Source organism: Python bivittatus, unplaced genomic scaffold (assembly GCF_059951505.1).
Source record: "Python bivittatus isolate LINGU-HERP-01145 unplaced genomic scaffold, Pbiv_v1 ctg000510_np1212, whole genome shotgun sequence".
Taxonomy (NCBI): domain Eukaryota; kingdom Metazoa; phylum Chordata; class Lepidosauria; order Squamata; family Pythonidae; genus Python; species Python bivittatus.
In genome coordinates, this window is record NW_028277081.1 from 1,342,952 (window position 1) to 1,362,025 (window position 19,074).

Here is a 19,074-nt window from a genome sequence, read left to right on the forward strand (position 1 = left end):
TTTCACGCCAGGGCTATTTTTAGACTCTGAGTCCATTCCATTATTTAATACAAATTATTTCCAAAGCACTGCATGTTTTAATTTCCCCCCCCCCCCAAAAAAACTGTTTTTGCCATCTGCTAAATTTTTGTGTTCTTTAAGGCTGGGAATTTAATGCAGCATGGGGGTCTTTGGAAATAAATCTCACCAGACGGACTCTGCATTCAGCGGTCTGCCCCATTGGGGAGCCGGCAGCATCCAGGTGACTCCCATTCTTCTGCTCCCCACATTCAGTTTGGTACCATGCCCTGGCCATGCCAGTCTTGCAGCCCTCATCTGATCCTCAGCCTGACCATGAAACGGCAGTTGGTCATTCGGGGTGGCCGAATAAAACTTGTACTTTCTCCCTGAAGTTGGCGCTGTCCCACGAGAGCTCAGAGATGTGGACAAGCTGTCCTCCTGTCCCGCTCCTTATTTTAGGAATGAGGACAACTGACCGGGGAGGAGGTGGGAGGGTGGGCACCCCTTCCTATGATTGCTAAGAAGCCTCCATCAGCGCTTACTTTCCCAATTTTTTTTCTTGTTGCCTCTCCCCACAACCCTTCTCCGGTTTGATGTTAACTTCTCTTCAGAAGAAGCTTTTTAAGCAATGTTTGGCCATGACCAGAAGCACAGGGGAGCGTTTCCGCCTTGTTCTGCTTGAAAACTGTCCCGAAATGTCCTGCTGTTGGCTCATCTGGGGAAGAGGAGGGAGGGGGGCTGGGCACCTGCCAGTTTCCCTGCACCGGTCAGTTTCAGCTATTACCTTTCTGTGGAGAAAAGGGAGGCGTGCCTTTGTGGCGGTCAGCTTTAACCTAGTCTGAAAAGGAGCCTACACCCCAGATGCCTTTGTCCTTATTGGAACGTCTGGAGAACAATGAGGTTTGTGGAACTGGGCTTTTCTGCCAGTTTCCCTGCACTGGTCAGTTTCCGCCATATTCCTCCCCTCCTGATAAAGTGGGGGAAGGGGCTGCTCAGCAGGCAGTTGGGGTCATTCTCGAACTCTACTGGAGCAAACACAAATCCGGCAGAAGTGGTCTCGGTGTTGTAACTGCACAATCATTCTCTAATTTGGGTGGGTGCAAGGGGTTTTTAAATCAGGGAAACCAAACAGCATCGGCCCCTTCCTTCCTGGGGCTGGCTTAGGCTGTCATCATCCCTGGCCAGCGCATGGGCCTTGTAGTCCCGCGCATCTGGAAGCTCATCCCTCCATTCACTCATCTTTCCAAACTGGCTCCCACCCAAAGACTACAGCTTCCGGCATGCCGCTCGCCTCCGCCTGCAGGCGCGCTCAATCGATCTGAAGAGACGAAAAAAGGCTGGGTGAGCGCGACCGATCGATATCCTCGGCGCTCGGCAGGCTCGAAGAGCGGAAGCTGGGCCCAGGCGCCGAGCTAGCGCCGAGCCTCTGTGGTTGCTTCCACCCGGCGCACGTGCGTCGCGGGGCGTGGCTGCCTCGACGGAAGCGCGTCGGGCGGAAGTGGTGTGGGCGGGACCTCGCGGCGCATGCGCTCGGGCGGGACTGCCTTTCTTCCCCTCTCGTTGCTGCCGCCATGGCGCCTGCGGTGAGTCTCCGGCCGGCCGGGCCAGGAAAGCGGCGGGGCCTGGCGGGTGGGACCCTCCAGAAGGCCGTGGAGGGGCTGGAGGGACGTCTCTGGGGCCAAGGGGGCTCGGGGTGCCCTCCGGGGCTCCCTCTCGTTCCAAAGAGGCCTCAGAGCCTCCTCCCGCGCCAGGCCACGCCCACGCCCCGCCCCCAGCCCTTCCCTCCTCCTCGGTTTGCCCCCTTTGAGGTGGGGGGGCGTCCCTTTAGACAGGTGGGGGGAGAGAGGCCCTGCCTGCGTTTCCACGACACGCTTACCTCGTGACCCGGGTGTCGTGGGAACCCGGCCAGGCGGGGGGATTGGAGGACACGTGTGCCCAGGGGCCGGCCTCTGCTTCTCGTCGGCTGCCTGGATGCCTCCTTGGGCAGCGGGCCAGAAAGGGAGGAAAAAGCCCTTGCTTGGTTTTAGACCCGGTTTCCGTTGGGGGGAGCTCGATGGATTCGGGTGGCTGTCTTCTCTCCTTGAACTGTAACGGGAAGGGAGTCTTTAAGGCCGTGTTTCCCACCCTTGGCCCCTTTAAGAGGGGCGGACTTCAACTCCCAGAATCCCCCAGCCAGCTTTAAGGAAAGGCAAACAGCGGGGTTTGCGTTTCTTACCCACTCTTATGCTGCATTTGTTAATTTTTCAACTCCTGGCCCACTCCAAAACGGCTCAGAGCCACCCCATTCGGATGTATCGATAAAGACGTTACGACAGGGTGGAAATGCAGCGTCACGCTTGGATCTGTGCGTTATTTCTGAACGCATGGAATCGCCTAGTGCCTCTTTCCTTCTCTGCAGGGTAGACCGAAAGGATAGAGAAAATTAGGATCTTCTTGCAATGTTTTGTAGCTCCAGACATGCTGGTGTTCGGGGTCCTGTTTTTCTAGGACACTAAACTATTATTTTTAGTCTGTACCAGTGTTTCTCAACCTTGGCCACTAGAAGATGGGTGGACTTCAGCGCCCAGATTTCCAGCTGGGGAATTCTGGGAGTTGCAGTCCACACATCTTCAAGTGGCCAAGGTTGAGAAACACTGATCTATATTAATGATTACTCAGTTTCTTTTCCCCAACCATCCGAATTTCTCCAGTTACAATGGGAGAAAATGATTGTGGGAAAACACTAGATCTGTCTCATGGCCCTAACTGTGAAATTCAAGTGTATTCTGTTTTCCGTAATCCTGCCATTTGTTCTATATTTTGGTCGTTGGAAAATAGAACAGAATATTTTGTGTTTTCCTGTTCCCAAAGAGCTCAGTGCTAGGTTTTGGAGAGTAAACATTTAACTCTCATGATAGTGATCTTCATACCACCTGCCTGGGGGAACAATGAATGCTGGTTCAAATAGAAATTATACTGACGATGTGTGAAACATGAACTGGCCTCTGCAAAGCTCAGCACGCTGGCCATATTTCTGAGTGTATTTGTTGTAATCTAATCTGAGCTAAACCACTTCTCTGCCTAAAGGATCGCAATATTTAACATTGGGCATAGAATGGGCATAGAAAGCTTGATTCCCCAATACCTGGATCAAGAGAATTTTCTGTAATTTCTTGCCCTTTTCCCCCCCTATAATGAATCTGTCCCGTCTCCTGTAGAAGAAGCTTGCGACAAAGGGCGGTAAAAAAAAGAAGCAAGTTCTGAAGTTCACTCTGGATTGTACTCATCCCGTAGAAGATGGTATTATGGACGCTGCCAACTTTGTAAGTTGCAGGTACCTGGATGTGCAATTTTACCACACTAACAACCTTAATATTCCATTCGTCATTGGTGCCCAATTAAAGCATTGTGTACCAGTTGTGAATGGAATCTTAAGATCGTTCTGGTGCTTTCTGGAAAATAATGGGTACAGTGTTGGGAGTTGCCTTGAGTGAGTGGGTAAAGGCATCGTTTTGCTTCATTGTGCGTCTTCAGGACCTAGAGTGTGTGTGCTCGTGCTGGCTGCCTCAGACTTGTGCACCCTAGAACATCACCAGTACTTGGGGCATGCTGCCACTGTATGTTCTCCAACCAGGAAGATGGAGGAAAGAATTAAATGTCCTGTTTTTATTAATATGGGATATTGAAACTCTTTTGCTGTCACTGATGCTATGTCATCAGCATACCTGGGGTGTTCCACAGCTACATGTCCCGTGTATTTTTTGCTTCTCAAGAGGAAATGTCTACAGGAGTGTTTCTCAACCGTGGCCACTTGAAGATGTGTGGACGTCAACTCCCAGAATTCCCCTAGTTTCATAGGCTGGGAAGAGGCCTTGGAGGTCTTTTGGTCCAGAGGCTTTCAAACTCATTAAGGCCACAGAACATATTCATGAAAAAAAAAAGTTTCACAGTTTGAAAAACCCGATTTTAGCCCAGTTCCCTACCCAGGGCAGGAATCCTCAGATCAAACAAATGGTTATCCAATTTTTATTTAACATTCCGAATGATGGAGCCCCCACAACCCCAGGAGGGAGGCTGTTCCGCTGCTTCAGAGCTCTCACAATCAGGAAATTCCTCCTTGTTTTGAGTGTGGATCTCCTTCTGCCAAGCTGTATCTTGTCCTGCCTTCAGGCACTACAGAGAACAAATCCACACCCCCTTCCTTGTGACAGCCCTTCAAGGAGAGGAAGACTGCCTCTTCTTTGGATTGAGCCTCCAAGCCCCTTATCATCTTTGTGGCTCTTCTCTGCACTTTTTCCAGTTCCTCACCTTCAGGACCAAACCAGCATCTGGTTCCTTCTTGTACTGTGATCCAAATTGGACACGGGATTCCAAGTGGCACCTGACCAGGGCAGTGTAGAGCAGAATTGTCTTTCCTGCTGTCTTAACACTGTATCTCTGTTGATGCAGCCCAAAGTTGTATTAGCTATGTTGCCAACTGCAACCCACTGCTAAGGCATACTTAATCCATGGTCCACCGTCCTGCCTTCTCACACATACGAATGCCAAGTTAGGTGCTTCCAGTCTTGTACCTGCACATTTGGGTTTACCCGCCAAAGTGCAGAGCCGTATATTTCTCGCAGAGTCCAAGTTCAGGAATACCTCAATTTAACGTACCTCCATTCAGCAGGCGTCCAGTACAACGGACCAATATTTCCTTTGGCCACTAAGACAAATTTGGGTGCAAATGAGGGAATGTGCATGAATTATGATGTCGTTACCCAAATGATATAAATGGATGCAAATGTAGATTCAGTTTTAATGGATGCCCCTTCTCCCCCAAGCCGTCTGTGTAATTGTACGGCTGCCTCTTTGATTTGAATCAAGGCATTCTGATATTAAACTTATTATTCTGTAATGATTTGACTTGCCGGTTGCAAGTCATATACATGTAAAAGATCCAAGGTTGAATCCTGCTAATGCTAAGCATAAAAAACCTCAGTTATTTGTGGGTTTATTTGTTCGGTATCCCTACCTTCCTCTAGCCAGTTTGCACATACTCCCTCCTTCTCCAAAACCTCCTGTGAGACAGGTTGTGTCTTCTGTGGCTGACTTATATCTGGGTCTCCCAAGTCTTAGTGTACCACACAATTAGCTACCATTGGCTCTATTATTACACTGAGTTTAAAATCCTAGGAAAGAATGATTCAATTGCCTTGTGAGCCTCAAGTCTCATTTGGATTCAGATTACAACTTTCTGAGCAAGCAGGGGGCACTAAAAATGAGCACCGAGGTATATCAGTATATTCCAGTAGTCTGAAAGGTGAACAAGAAGTGAATGTTCCTTGTTAAAATAATGGCTGGTGACCCAGATGGATCATGTTAATCTGCACTGCAGCCAATGAACAAATAATGTGTTGTTATAATGCATCTTTTTATGGAATGGTGATATGCTTATGTGCCCAAAATCTCTACCCCTAAAGAATGTGTTGGTTTTTTGCATGATGTAATTCTGGCTCTGGTATTCTCAGTTTGGCCTTGGTTGTCTCATTCTGCAAGGTTTCAGTGCCTGTGGTTGCTCTGAACTGACAAGCTTTGATTCATAGATACTACCCAATAGCCTGCCACCAGAATAATGCTGAATAAGTACCTGCAAGAGTTTTCTCCCATTAGGGAGTGGTGTCAGTTTGGCATAACACAGAAGCCATTGCCTGAAAGGAGAAAACCTTAATTCTTGCAACTTCAGAGGAGACCTGTTTATTTAAAGCGTGCCTTCACCTTTAATTTAGACAGGAAGTGGCTTTGGGCAGTCAGACACTTAAAGTGCAGAAATAGTCTTCCCAGGATGCCTCAGTGAGTAAGAGCAATGAGAAGAGGAGTGGCTTTAAAAGTAGGAAAGTTCACATTAGTGCAGTGTTGTCCAAACTTGGCCACTTTAAGATGAGTGGACTTCAACTCCTATGGCTGGCTGGGGAATTCTGGGAGTTGAAATCCACTCATCTTAAAGTGGCCAAGTTTGGACAACACTGCATTAGTGTGATTGTGATTAGTTCCAGTCTGTTCTTTCCACGAAATACAGCATACAGGAGGAACTGGCATATTTTCAGTGGGGCCTGCAAGTAAACATTAGCTTTTATTTCTGTACATATGTTGTTCTTTTATCTTGACTGCCTACACTGAGGGTTTAGTGACCAGCTCTGTTAAATTAAGAGAGCCAGCTTGGTGTAATGTTAAAGCACCAGGCTGGAACCGGGAGACCTTGAGTTGTAGTCCCGCCTAGGCACAAAGCCCACTGGGTGACCTTGGGCCAGTCCCTCTCTCTCAGCCCTGGGAAGCAGGCAATGGCAAGCCACTTCTGAAATCTTGCCAGGAAAACTGCAGGGACTAGTCCAGGCAGTTGCCAGGAGTCAACAGTGACTCGAAGGCATAAAAAAAAATCTGTCAAATTAAAAGAAATTGGTTGTTAGAGAGATGAGGTGCCAGCGTGCAGTGTAGTAGTTAAAGCAACTATTCCAGTGTTTTCAGCTCCTGTCATTCCCAGGAGTTTCTATTCAATTGCTGTTTGGGGAAGCCAAGTTCAAATGTCTCATTAAGATCGGACCAACTTCAGACCGCTGAGTAGGACTCGGAGCCAGACGGAGGCTCTCCTTCCCAAGGTTGTGGGGACCCCAATGGGCAGAGCGTCTCCCCACCTCGAGGAGACGGGCAGTGGGAAAAGGTGAAGGAAGACCGTGGGCTGTGTCTGCTAACCCTCCCACCTCAACCTCTTCCAGGAACAGTTCTTGCAAGAACGAATCAAAGTGAATGGCAAAGCCGGGAATCTTGGTGGAGGAGCAGTCACTATCGAGAGGAGCAAAAGCAAGATCACGGTGACCTCCGAGGTCCCGTTTTCCAAGAGGTAAGTGGGCAGCGCTGCACCCAGGGCCTCCTGGTGGCAGCGAGGGACGTTGGGACCCCTCCGGCTGCCTTGGTCAGCAACCGGACCGGTGGCAGGAGACAGGAAGCCCTGCTTTCTTCTGCGAGTTGCAGGTTTGGCGAGTTGGAGGTCAGGCAGAAGAGGAGAAGGTGCCCCAGAGAAGGGAGGTGGGGCAAAAAGGAGGGATTTTCTGAGAAGATCGGGCTCTGAGAAACGTAGTTCTGATGGTGGTTTGGGAGCCACCAGCCTCAGGGTCAGCAGAAGCGGAGGCCCTTTTGTGTCCTGCCTTGGGCGAAGCACCAGGTTCCTGGGCCCCTCAGCTGAGATGAATTCTTTTTTTGAAATCTCACCAAGTTTAGGGGCACGTTGGAAACTTCCTTGAAATTACAGAAGGGGACCGTCCAAGTCCGTTTTGGCAGCCCTAAAATCTCAACTGCTGTTTGGCAACGGAGGCCAAACCACTCCCTGGACTTGAAGTGGAAAGAGGAGGCCATCCTTAAACCACGCGAGCTTACCTGTCCAGGAGTAGTGTACCTCCAAGCGGTAGACCTCTTGACTCTGCTTGCAGTCAGACCTGGCCAAGCTTAGAAGCAGATCTGGTTCTACAGAATTTGTTGAATTTGACCTGGTTGTACCAACGAATATGAAATTGCACGAAGGAGGCGTGCTCTCTTAATTTCCGAATAAATGAAGCTGGGTGTATTTTTTTTTTTTTTATAATAGTCTGTGGTTGCATCTTTGTGGCTTGGGATAATGAACTTCCTGGCCCTGAACACCACATCTCTGCCACCTGGACCTCGGGAATGCCAGTGTGGTATAGTGGGGAGGGGGGTCAGACTGGTACCGGGAAGCCAAGGTCCACCCTCTGCCAGGACAGCCCCCTGCGGGACTTAAGGCCTGTTCCTCTCTCAGCCCAACCTACCTCACAGGGTGGTGGTTGGCAAAAATAGCACTGTGCGCACGAAAGGCAGGATATTAAATCTAATTAATCACGTCACGATAAGGGAGTAGGCCCACGCCCTCATGTCTCCAGTCTGGCCTTTTGGCTCTGCTGCTCAGCTTGTCACTTCTTTTCCAGGTATCTCAAGTACCTCACTAAGAAATATCTAAAGAAAAATAACTTGCGCGACTGGCTACGTGTGGTTGCCAACAGCAAGGAGAGTTACGAATTGCGATATTTCCAGATTAACCAGGACGAGGAGGAAGAGGAGGAGGAAGATTAGATACAAAGAGACCTGGAACTATTTTGTACATTCACTTTTCCTGAAATAAAATTGTGGTAGAAATTGTTCTAACCCTTTTCTCCCAGTGTGGTTTAATGCCTTGGCCTCAGCGGGCGTCGGGGGGGGGGAATGCATGTACGAATACATGCCCCTTCTGCCCAGATGTTCCCTCTAAGGTGGCTTACTCTTACAACTTTAACCTTCAGCTTATCTTTACTTACAACTTCAGGGTTTTTTTCAGCGCACAGACTATTTTGGTTTGCTCAGAACGCCCATTATGTTTACCTGAAACAATGTCTTCCTTTGATAGCATCAAGTCACAGCAACCAGAGTAGTTGCGTCCTTGTGCTCAGTTTAAATTTGCCCCCTTTCTGTAACGTCGTTTTTACTGGAGGACTGAAAAAAAAAATACTTAACTGCTTATTGTGCGCAGCTGAATGATACCTTTGCAAAATAAGGTTGCAGCCCAAGTGGATTTACTCTTTTTGGACTTTTTTTAACACCAAGAGCTTGAATTTGTTTGGTTTGGACCTCCCAGGTCTCCCTAGTGAGTGGCGTGAAGGGGAATCTTCCTCACACCACAACTGAAAAATGGGGAGTTTGTTACTTTTTTCCACACTCCCTAAAAGTCAGCCCAAGAATCCGGATGCATTTTCACACGCATTTCTCCTAAGATGCAAGTTTTCTGCACTTCGTGTGTAACAGTTCTGCCTTTTTGACCAGGTTTCTCCTAATTTCCGTGTGCATTTTTTTGAGTAGCTAAGTATGCTGCAATGTTTGGAAAAGTATGAATGTTGCACATCTTGGAACGTTGCTCTAAGTCATGGTTGGAAAGTCCGTTGGCCGAGTTTGCGTTAAAAAGCAAACGGAACCGATTTCTCCATCTGGAATTACCAATCCTCCTGGCAACGTGTTTCCTAAGGCGGCGGAATATTGTGTGAAATTCTTTTTTATTACATCCGTTTTTATCTCGCGCTCTTCATTTGCAACCTCAACCGCGGTCAATCCCATCGGTTTGTCTAGAGCAGTGTTGTCCAAACTTGGCCACTTTAAGATGAGTGGACTTCAACTCCCAGAATTCCCCAGCTGGCTGGGGAATTCTGGGAGTTGAAGTCCACTCAAAGTGGCCAAGTTTGGACAACACTGCTCTAGAGTGTTGGCTGTTGCCACATCTTGTGGCAGTGAGTTCCATAGGTTTGTGGTGTGGGTTGGGTGAATAGGACTCTTTTTTTGCCTCCCTTAAATCTTCCACCTCCATCAAGGCTAAACCACAATTTCCGGTTTCCTCCAAGAAAACTTAAGCCTGGAGTTCTCATTTAACACAGCGGGCTTTTGGAGTATCTACCTCTGTAGAATTGTTGCACAACTCAAACGATCTTTTGTAGACAACTAAGCCCAGTATTGGTTTCTCAATGCAACATCTCTGGAGCCAGATGTTCTCCATCAACCTCTGGTCCTGCTCAGGGTGTTTTAGCATGTCTGAGTCTTTTCTTGTTCTCAGTAAAATGGCACAGTTGGCTTTGACCAACTGTTGACTTCTTGGATATAATTGTATAATCTTGGCAACGATGTAGAAGTGCCTTTTTTCTGGGTGGTTTTTTGACTGCCCGATTTGAGATCTCCTTGTGGAACCCACGACCTGCGGAGATGTTTTTATGAATGGGACTCAGGTGGGAATAGCTGGGTAGTTCTGTTCCGACTTAAAAAGTGAAGGGGGGACTCACCCCAAATATTGCTCCAGATGCCTTGTGGGTCCAAAATTGAGGCTCATCTCCCTCTTAGGTAAATACAGGAAGATTCTCACCCATGTGATTTTTGATAAGTTTCGGGTGCTTCCTTAGCTGATGAAATACTATATTTGAGATCGGAGCCCAAAATGGAGGGCACAGCGTTTGAGGATCCTTGGAGTTTGGGGCCATATAAATAGGTCTTGGGCAGATGCCAGGGAAGAAAGATCTGAGCAAGTCAAGTGGATTCACACAGCATGTTAGACTAGGGTTCCTCAACCTTGGCCACTGTAAGAGGAGTGGACTTCAACTCCCAGAATTCCCCAGCCAGCATGTATGGACCCCCAGCTCCCAGAATGCTGGCTGGGGAATTCTGGGAGTTGAAGTCCCCCCTCTTACAGTGGCCAAGGTTGAGGAACACCGCGATAAACTATGCCAAGAAGAGGGCGAGGGGGTGTTCAGGTGTCGTGGGGACCCACTGCTTCCTCGCCTCTCAGTGTCCGGAAGACCAAGCCATTGGTAGAAGTTGGGCGGCTTCGTCTGCAGCTGGCGACCTTGGCAGGAGGCCTTTCCCGCTGGGTCGGCCGACGGGTGGGGGAACCGAGCCGCGAAGTCCTGTCAGGATGAGGACCTCCGGAGGGGCGGCTGCAGTTCTTGGCGGGGGCGAGGATGCATTTGGCGGCTCCCCTCAGGAGCGGGACTTGCCCCGGAGACGCTCTCCGGGTTCCGCGGGGCTGAGGTGGGGACAGCGAAGGGGGTCCCCCTAGTCCGGCCCCACCAGCCTGGGGGGCCGGGGGCGAGCCACCCCCGGCGCCCCACGCGGACCCTGCCGGAGCCCGGACGGCAGGCGCGGAGCGCAGCGGAGCCGGCGCGGCCGGACCGCCCCGGCCGGGCTGCGCAAAGGGGCCCCCGCGCGAGGCGGCGAGGGGCGCAGTCGGCCTGCCCGCCCGCCAGCGATGGGATGCCGTTGCCAGGGCAACCAGACTGGACGTCAGCGCGCGCCCGGGCACGTGCCAGGCGGCCGCTCAGGGCTGGTGCCAGGCGGCGGCGGCGGCAGAGGGGGCGCAGCGTTGCGCTGCGCTGCGCTGCGCTGGGCCGGGCATTGGCGGCGGTCCGGTAGGAGCCCCCCGCGCGCGCCCCCGAGCCCTCCCCGGCCAGGCTGGGCTGGGCTGGGCTGGGCACCTCCGGCTCGCCCCGCGGCCATCTTCGCCGCCTCGCCCGCCGCAGCGCTCCGTGCGCCCTGGGCGCGCCCGGCCGGCGAGGATGCGGGCGGCGGAGGATGGAGACGGCTCAGGTAGGCGGCGGCGGCGGCGCTGGCCGGGCGAGGCTCTCCGTCCCCGGCCGGGCTAAGCGAGGAGTAGACTGCGCCCGCCCCGGGAGGCTCCCCCGCGGAGCTGGGCGCCCCCTCAGCCGGGAAGCCCCGGCGCTGAGGGGCCGAAGGGGCCGCGCCGGGCTTCCCGCGCCTTCCTATCTCCCGCCGTCGGAGGTAGACTGCCTCCGGGCGTGGAGGCTCCACGGGGGGAGGGGGCTCGTTTGTCCCCGGAAAGTCTCTGGGGGCCTCCAGAGGGGGAGCCCCCTCCCAAGCCGGGCACTCGCCATCTTTGGAGAGCTCCCTGAGGAGCATGACCGGAACCGTCGCCAGGGTCTCCTCCAAGGTTACTGTCTCCCTGGCTAAGGTAGACTGCCTCTGACTGGGGAGGCTCTCTCGGGCACCTCGTGCCACCCTCCTGGATCCCAGGGAAGCTCATCTGCCCAGTTGATGCTGCCTCCTCCAGCGATGCCCGGTTGGGGCCTTGGCTGATTTTTGCTCGCCATTGAAAGTTTGGCTGGTTTCAAACCCCGTTTGAGATCACGGCTTGAACCCGTTGGTGGCCGAGTTAAACCTGGTCCTGAAGTCAGAAAGGTGGTATCAGTCTGGCACCCTCCTCCGAAAGGCCCTTTTTCTTTAGTTCCCGCCTTCTGCAAAAATATCCTTTTATTGTTATGTTCATTAACAAAAACTCCCTGTAGTACATAGCTGGGGTTTCCCAATCGTGGATTGGTTTAAGGAATTAATTCCTGGTCCCAGCCTCACAAAGCTGCGGGGTACCTGAGAGGGCATCTAGTCCAACCCCAGAGGCGTGCCAAGCAGTTTAGAGCAATGAGCTTTTTGGTGAATCCTGGAGCTTCCTTCCTTCTGTGGAAATCCAGGTGGGAAAGTGTACAACCCCTTGAATTAAACAGATTTTCGCCTCAGTTCCCTCCCTCCAGAGAAATCCACAGCGGTTTTTTAACTCCCTTCCCTCCAGGGTTCTCTGCTCTGTCCTGTCCAGAAGAAGATGATGGGGTGTTGGATGCTCTGGAGGGCTTTTTCCACAAGGAGCTGGGCGCTCTTCCGAAGAAGAAGAAAGAGAAGCCAAAGAAACTCAAAGATGGCAAAGTGCCCAAAAACAAGCGGAGAAAAAAAGAGGTAGGTGGATCCTTTTTGGCAAGATCAGCAAAGGGATTGTCCCCCTCCGCTCTGCCCTGGCTCTGATGACAGAATCTGGAAAACTTGGTTGTGTTTCTCCTTCCTTCCCTCGGACCCCAAAGAGAATCAAAGCGGGGCAATCTTGAGTTTCTTCCTCACCCTTTCTTGTTTCAATTTTGACGCACTGATTTTAAAAGAGCTATATAACTATCCGTGCTGGAGCAACCCCGGGTGGTGCACAAAAGTAAAAACGACCCAAACCCCCAAACCATCGGAATAAAACGTGACACACAAGTAAAAGTAAATTAAAAACTCCACAGTTTCCCAGGCTAAGCTCATATTTTGCTAAGGGTCTCTGAATGCCATCTTTGGAGTTCTCGACACCCAGGTCTAGAAAGAATGGCTAAAAAAAAAGGGGAGGTATTTGTTTTAGAAAAGGAGACAAAGAGGACCTGTGACAGTCATCTTGAAATATCTGAACAGGGAACCGAGTGGCTGCTGCCTGAAGTGGTGAGTTCTCCTTTGCTGGAGATCTTCAAAACAGAGGCTGGATGGTCCCCTGTCCAGTAAGCTTTAGCAGATCCTGCACCAAGCAGGGGTTGGACTACATGACCTCTGGGTGTGTGCAATGATTCTGGGCATGTGCTGCCTGAAATCCCACACCCGGAGACCACGGAGGAAGCAGGGGAGAAAGATAAGGCACTGGGTATGCAGACATGACATACGATTCTCTTGGGGCCTTTGTTTATATAAATTATTTGTTTGCCATTTTTCCGCCTGGCGAAGGAAATGCGTACGTGGTAAAGGCCCTGGGTTCCAGCCCCCATTTCTAAATGAAGAAAAGGAACTCCAACCCTCCATCTGGTAACCCTTCCCCCCCTCTTTTGCACCATCAGGGTTTGGCGACCATGAACAACGTTTTCTTTCTTTTGCTGGCTGCGATGTCTGCGGGGACCTTGTCACCAAAGCAATGTGGCGGGTGTGTGGGTACCCACAAGGCGGTGGGCAAATGAAGTCCTTGCAAACACATTGTGGCCTCAATAAACGGTGTCAATGAAGTCCTTGGCAAGATGGCACTGTGGTGTGCCTGGCATCATTGTGGCACCTGGGAGGGACCTGTCTCTGTTCTAACACAGCCTTCTCCTTCTTGAGGTTCTCCTCGTGATTTGGACTACAGTTCCCATAGTCTAACGTAGCAGGGAGGTGCTGGAAATGATCAGCAAATATAGCGGGTGGGGATGATGGGCTTGTCTGATGCTCCCCATTGCACCTTGCAGGAAGAACCTTTGACTAGGGAACAATGGGTCTCCATCTCCTCTTGCTGGAGAAATGTTGACGCCTGCCCCGAATGCCATCCAGCCTGGGTGGGCCACAAGATTAGATCTCTGGGTTGGGAAGCCCTCATCTGCCGATAAGGACATCCTTCTGAACATCCAAAGTCTGCTTGCCTTGGGCAAAAAGATCCCCCAAGTGTGTGCAAATTGGGGTTTTTGGAAGAAAACCGCCAATTTGAGAGGCAGTGCAGACCTCAGTGTATTTGCAAGGAATTCTGGGAGTTAGTTCTCGCATCTTGAAGTTGTCAAGGTTGAGAAACACTGTTCTAGAGGTTGGGCAGCTGCCCTGGCGGGGTTGGTCTAGATGACCTCCAAGACCCCCTTCCAACCGTAGGATTTGGAATCTGCTGACTCGAAAAATAAATTTGTTATTATGCAGCCTGCATTCTGAAATAAGACAGAGCTTTGGGAGCAATCAAGTAGCCTCAGTTCTAGAATTTGAAGCAGAATATAGGTAGTCCTTGACTTACGACCACAATAGGGACTGGAAAATTCATCATTAAGTGGTGCGGTCATTAAGAGAGGTGTCATGTGACCACACCTGATTTTACAACATTTTTTGCAGCAGTCATTAAGTGAATCACATGGTTCCCCATTGATTTTGCTTGTCGGAAGCCGGCTGGAAAGGTCGCAAATGGCAATCATGTGACCCCAGGATGCTTGCAACCATCATAAATACATGCTGGTTGCAAAGCACCCGAATTTGGATCAGGAGGATGCTGCGACGGTTGTAAGTGCGAGGACAGGTTGTAAGTCACTTTTTTAAGCGCCATTGTAACATTGAACAGTTGCTAAACAAATTACTGTAAGTCGATGACTACCTGTAGGCTTACTCCTTTTTCTTTTATAAAAGTCCACCCCCCACAGCATTCCCACCCGAAAAAACTGGGTGATGTCCTTGCCATTCCCCCTCTGGAGGTCACTCTGCATCCTTGGGCTCCCCAAAGCCCATCTTTTTTTAATTCCGAATATGGAAAGGAGCCCTTAACGTTCCCAGATCTCTTATGTGTGTTGAAGGATTTAGTAGGAGGAAGAATCGATCCTGGTGCACTAAAATCAATGTTTTTGTGGAATCGTTAAAAGTTCCGAGGCTGGCTTTGCAGCAGTGGATGGTTCTTTCCCGCAAGTTTCTCCCCCGGGATTCTCCAAATTGCTATGCCAAATTCATCCTCCAGTGAAGACAGAAGGGTGGCCTGGCCAACTCCTTCCTTGTCTGGGCAGAGTTTTATTGGCTTCCTTCCCATTGATTGATGAATTGATTGATTTAGCTGTCTTTTGAGGTTTGGGCAGGGAGCAGCCGATACAATCCTGTTCCCCCCCCCATTAAAAAAAATATCCGTGGTCATTTGAAGTGTCTCTTTACAAAGGAGGTCAACGTACAGCGAGCCCCGCTTGTGAGTTTTAAAAACCAAGTTAGTGGTCTTGTTCGTGCGGCTGGAACCCCGGAAGGGTTTCTTCCAGAGTGCTCGGAAGCTGCAATCCGTCTGCCTTTTTAACAACCTTCCATAAAGAGGGAAGATTGGAGACAGGATGAAAATTGTCCGTGTTGGATGCAGAGGTAGATCCAGCCACGTGTCACCATCAAGGAGGCTTGACCAGCCGGGAGGAACATGGGTCCAAAACAGTGTTTCTCAAACTTGGCCACTTTAAGATGGGTGGACTTCAACTCCCAGAATTCCCCAGCCCGCGTGTGAGGACTTCAACTCCCAGAACTCCCTAGGTTTGTTTGTTTTTTTAAAGTAGCTGCATCCTTTTGCAAGCTGCTAGGAGACCTGAGCAAAAGGAGAGATGTACAGTGGTACCTTGGGATACGAACGCCTCTACTAACGAACTTTTCGGGTTATGACCAGCTCCGGCCACAAAAATTTACCTTGATGTGCGAACTCTGCCTCGGGGTACGGCCATTTTTCCGCCCCTGACACGTGGCCCGCGGCCATTTTTCCGCCCCTGACACGTGGCCCGCAGCCATTTTTCCGCTGTGCCGCACGGCGCCCAACCATTTTCGCGCCGCGCCCGGCCATTTTTGCGCCACGCCATGCCCGGCCGTTTTCCCGCCCCTGACGCATGGTCCGCGGACGCCAGAACGGATTAACGGTAATTACATTGAACCTTATGGGAAAATTTGCTTCGGGGTGCGACCAAATTCGGAGGGTGGAACGGATTAACCGGATTTCCATTGAACCCTATGGAGAAATTTCCTTCGGGTTACGATCAACTCAGGATACGCCCAGAGTCACGGAACGGATTAAGTTTGTTTCCCGAGGTACCACTGTATTTCAATAAAGCACACAGATGGCTGTCTGCAAGAATGACCATTATTTGCCCCCCAATCATCATGGCTGATATTCGCAGAGAAATGCTGAAAATACCCCTCCCTCTTTTTTTTTTTTATAAAGTGGCTGAAACCATCAAGGAGAACACCTGATGGTCTCCCGTTTGCTGTCAGTTTGGCCCGTTTGTACAACCCTGAGCAAGAACTTGGCTGGGAAGCATGGATAGGGGTGAGGGACGCCACCCAGCCACTGGGGTGGGCGACAGTAGAGAAACGTGCCCATGTAAAGAGTTGAGAAAGTGACTGCAAGGTTGTAGCTCGATTGGGTTGTGTGTTGGGGAGGTGCGTTCATTTGCAATAGAAACCGAGGAACCGTAGTTCTTATCGCCATCTTGCAGTGCTAAACCTGGTTTAGCTGATCTTGCAGCTGAATTAGAGTGGGATCCCAAGGCAGGTGATCCAAAGGGGCAGGGGTCATAGAAAGCAGGAAGACCCAAGGGTGTGTTTTTGCCCCCATCTCTGTGCTGTCAGTCAAGCAGCTTTCCTGGAATTTGGAAACAGATTAGAAAAATGGATTTCTTGCTCCATAGTGGGAATTCAACTTTGAAAAGAGGTCGGAATGAAGTTAACTGGCTGGCTTTCTCGTACACTTATGCTGGTGTGTATTTGCTGGAGGGGGCGAACTGGTTAAGACAGTTACGCGGTGGATTTTATTTTATTTTATTTTATTTTATTTTATTTTATTTTATTTTTTCCGTTCCTGAACTCTGCCAGGGAGCATCTCCAAACGGGGTGGCTCAGGAGTGTGGAATGCATTGGGGGGATAAAGACGGCGAGGAAAAAATTAGGGAAAGTAAACACAGCCAATCTCTGGGTATTAGGAGAAACGATTTGCTTAAAAAAAAAAAAACCAATTTGTGTATATTAGAAACCAGTGCACATAAATAATGCATAGATTTAGAGATACCATATCTTAATCAGAAACACATTTAACCCAGTGCCAGCCAATTTTTAACTTTTAACAGGATGAGTATCGTTTTTGTTTTTTGGAGAATTGTAGTATAGTAAACACGGCATTCAAAGGGACAAAATAAGGATTTTCAAAGGTTCCGTCCCAACCTAACGAAATTCACGTATTGTGAATTTAATGCAGTTTTTCCCCCAGAGTGCAGGAGAATGGACATTTCTCTCCCCTCTGCCTCATTTCTCTAGTGTGCCTGTTTGTTCCGGTTAAAATTTAGGGCGACCAAGAAGGAGGCCTCTACGAAAATAAGGCGCAGCTGGCGGAGAAATCCGACAGCGAAGGGAGCGACTATGCCCCGAACAACAGCAAGAAGAAGAAACTCAAAGACAAGAAGGAGAAGAACGCCAAGCAGAAAAGGAGGCAGCAAGAAGAGGAGGAGAATGAAGATGAAGGCTTGAAGGTACCTACGTTCAAAATATTGGAGACTTACGGAGCTCAGCCTTGGCCTTGTGGCCTGGGAGCGGCTCTTGATGTGGTGTATTGTTGTCACCCTTCTCCACTGGGGTTAGATGGTGGGACCAGGGAAGTGGTGGGCTCCCTCTGTATGCAAGCCACCTCTCTGTGATGCTCTAATGTGGGCTCTTCCATTGAGCAGGGGGCTGGACTAGGTGGCCTCAAGGATTCTCCGTGTGGAAGGAAACCTACAAAGTAAAATTCGGTGCTTAGAACCAGAGTAAGGGAGCCAACATGGGTGGTCTTAGCAAAGAGGTGGGCAGGAGAAGAAGGGGAATCTGTCCAGCTAAGCCAAGATCTTTCTGCTTCCCTTGGAGGAACCGAAGACTTCGGCGCAGCTGATGGATGAGTGGGGCCTGGATGATGTTGACTATGCTTTTTCGGAGGATGACTATCATATGTTGACAAATTACAAGGCGTTTAGCCAGTTTCTAAGGTGGGTAAATTCCTGGTTAGCTCCTGTAATGGTATGTGGGAAAAGTCCTTGGGAGATGGGATGAAGAGATGCTGCCTAAGGAATGGTCAGATAAGAGAAGGCATAGCCCGCAGCTGCATGATGGGAGGAGAAGAAAGGAGCTCAGAAGGGACCCACCCTAGTTTCTTGGGCTGTAAAGGAGATGGTGTGGAGATTTGTCCTTTCAGACTTGCAAGATTCTGTTGATGTAGCTTTACATTAAAGTAGAATTAGCTTATGTGGTCGTGTTTCCGTCTGGTCTACCTGGGAAGGCTTGCAGCTCCGGGCAGGGCAGGGTGGGAACCCCAGACCTTGGTTCTGTCTTGCAGAAGGAGGACATTGGTCAAAGATATGTATGGACCTGAAAAAGGGTAGGCGTAGCCAAACCTGGCAGGAGTGGTTAGCAACTGTAGAACCTTCATGTGCAAGAGCAGCATTCCTCTTACTGTTGGATTCTGAGCTTCGGTGTGATTCTGTCCAGTGAAGGAGAGCGAGGGGCATGCGTTTGGATAAATCTAGGCTTTGCATCTTGCTAGATTCCCCATGGTAGCTGTTATGTAACTGGGCAAGCCCCCAACTCTCGGCAGACCAGGGACTCCCCAAATTCCCCAGCATCCTAAAAGAGATTTGAGATCTTAACGCAGTAAGTGTACATCAAGAACCAAAACCCCAGATACTTATTTATGGTGGCATTTCTACCCTCCAAAATGGAACACATTTGATATCCCTGTATTTGTATTAATATTTAGTTACAATACTCCAACGCAGGTGCAGAATTTGATATCTACAGAGAGACCCGCTTGGTCAACAACCGCGAGCAATGTCAGTGCCTCTTCCAGATAGAGAAAAGTTATATTTTCATCCCAATTCTTGGGATCAGTGCAGCAATATTATTACTGTCCTTATTTTGTTAATAACCGCCTTGCTCCTTCGGCTTCTTCTGCAGGCCGCTGGTGGCCAGGCAGAACCCCAAAATCCCCATGTCCAAAATGATGACCGTCCTTGGGGCCAAGTGGCGAGAATTCAGTGCCAACAACCCTTTCAGAGGCAGCTCGGCTGTTGCAGCTGCTGCCGCGGTAGCTGCAGTGGGGGAAATTGTAGCTGTCGCACCGAACCCGCTTCTGCCCAGCTCACTCGAGGTGCCTCCCACACCTCCTCCACCTACCCTCCGGAAAGCAAAGACAAAAGAAGGCAAAGGTAAGAGAGTCCTGGAGAATTATTGGGGGTCAGAAGATGTAATGGCATGTGGGAAAGACCTTGGGAG

The 19,074-nt window shown here is 50.1% G+C and overlaps 2 protein-coding genes across 2 annotated transcripts in view; both read left to right on the plus strand.

Annotated features, from left to right (window-relative positions):
- Window positions 1–1,428: 1,428 nt before the first annotated feature.
- RPL22 (ribosomal protein L22) lies at window positions 1,429–8,169 on the plus strand. The gene is made up of 4 exons (XM_088147610.1): window positions 1,429–1,583; window positions 3,198–3,302; window positions 6,732–6,856; window positions 7,953–8,169. The coding sequence occupies exons 1-4, from the start codon at window positions 1,572–1,574 to the stop codon at window positions 8,095–8,097; spliced, it is 387 nt and encodes a 128-aa protein (XP_088003736.1). The 5' UTR covers window positions 1,429–1,571; the 3' UTR covers window positions 8,098–8,169.
- Window positions 8,170–11,601: 3,432 nt separating this feature from the next.
- The window catches only part of CHD5 (chromodomain helicase DNA binding protein 5), a 40,867-nt gene continuing 33,394 nt past the window's right edge, over window positions 11,602–19,074 (plus strand). The window contains exons 1-5 of the mRNA XM_088147567.1: window positions 11,602–11,608; window positions 12,113–12,273; window positions 17,121–17,303; window positions 17,674–17,792; window positions 18,757–19,007. Coding sequence (XP_088003693.1) covers window positions 11,602–11,608; window positions 12,113–12,273; window positions 17,121–17,303; window positions 17,674–17,792; window positions 18,757–19,007 — 721 coding nt within the window. The remainder of the gene's footprint in view (window positions 11,609–12,112; window positions 12,274–17,120; window positions 17,304–17,673; window positions 17,793–18,756; window positions 19,008–19,074) is intronic.

Coding starts and splice junctions, on each gene's coding strand:
- RPL22 (XM_088147610.1), top strand. Junction 3,303..6,731: donor TTATGGACGCTGCCAACTTT/GTAAGTTGCAGG, acceptor AACCTCTTCCAG/GAACAGTTCTTGCAAGAACG. Junction 6,857..7,952: donor GAGGTCCCGTTTTCCAAGAG/GTAAGTGGGCAG, acceptor CTTCTTTTCCAG/GTATCTCAAGTACCTCACTA.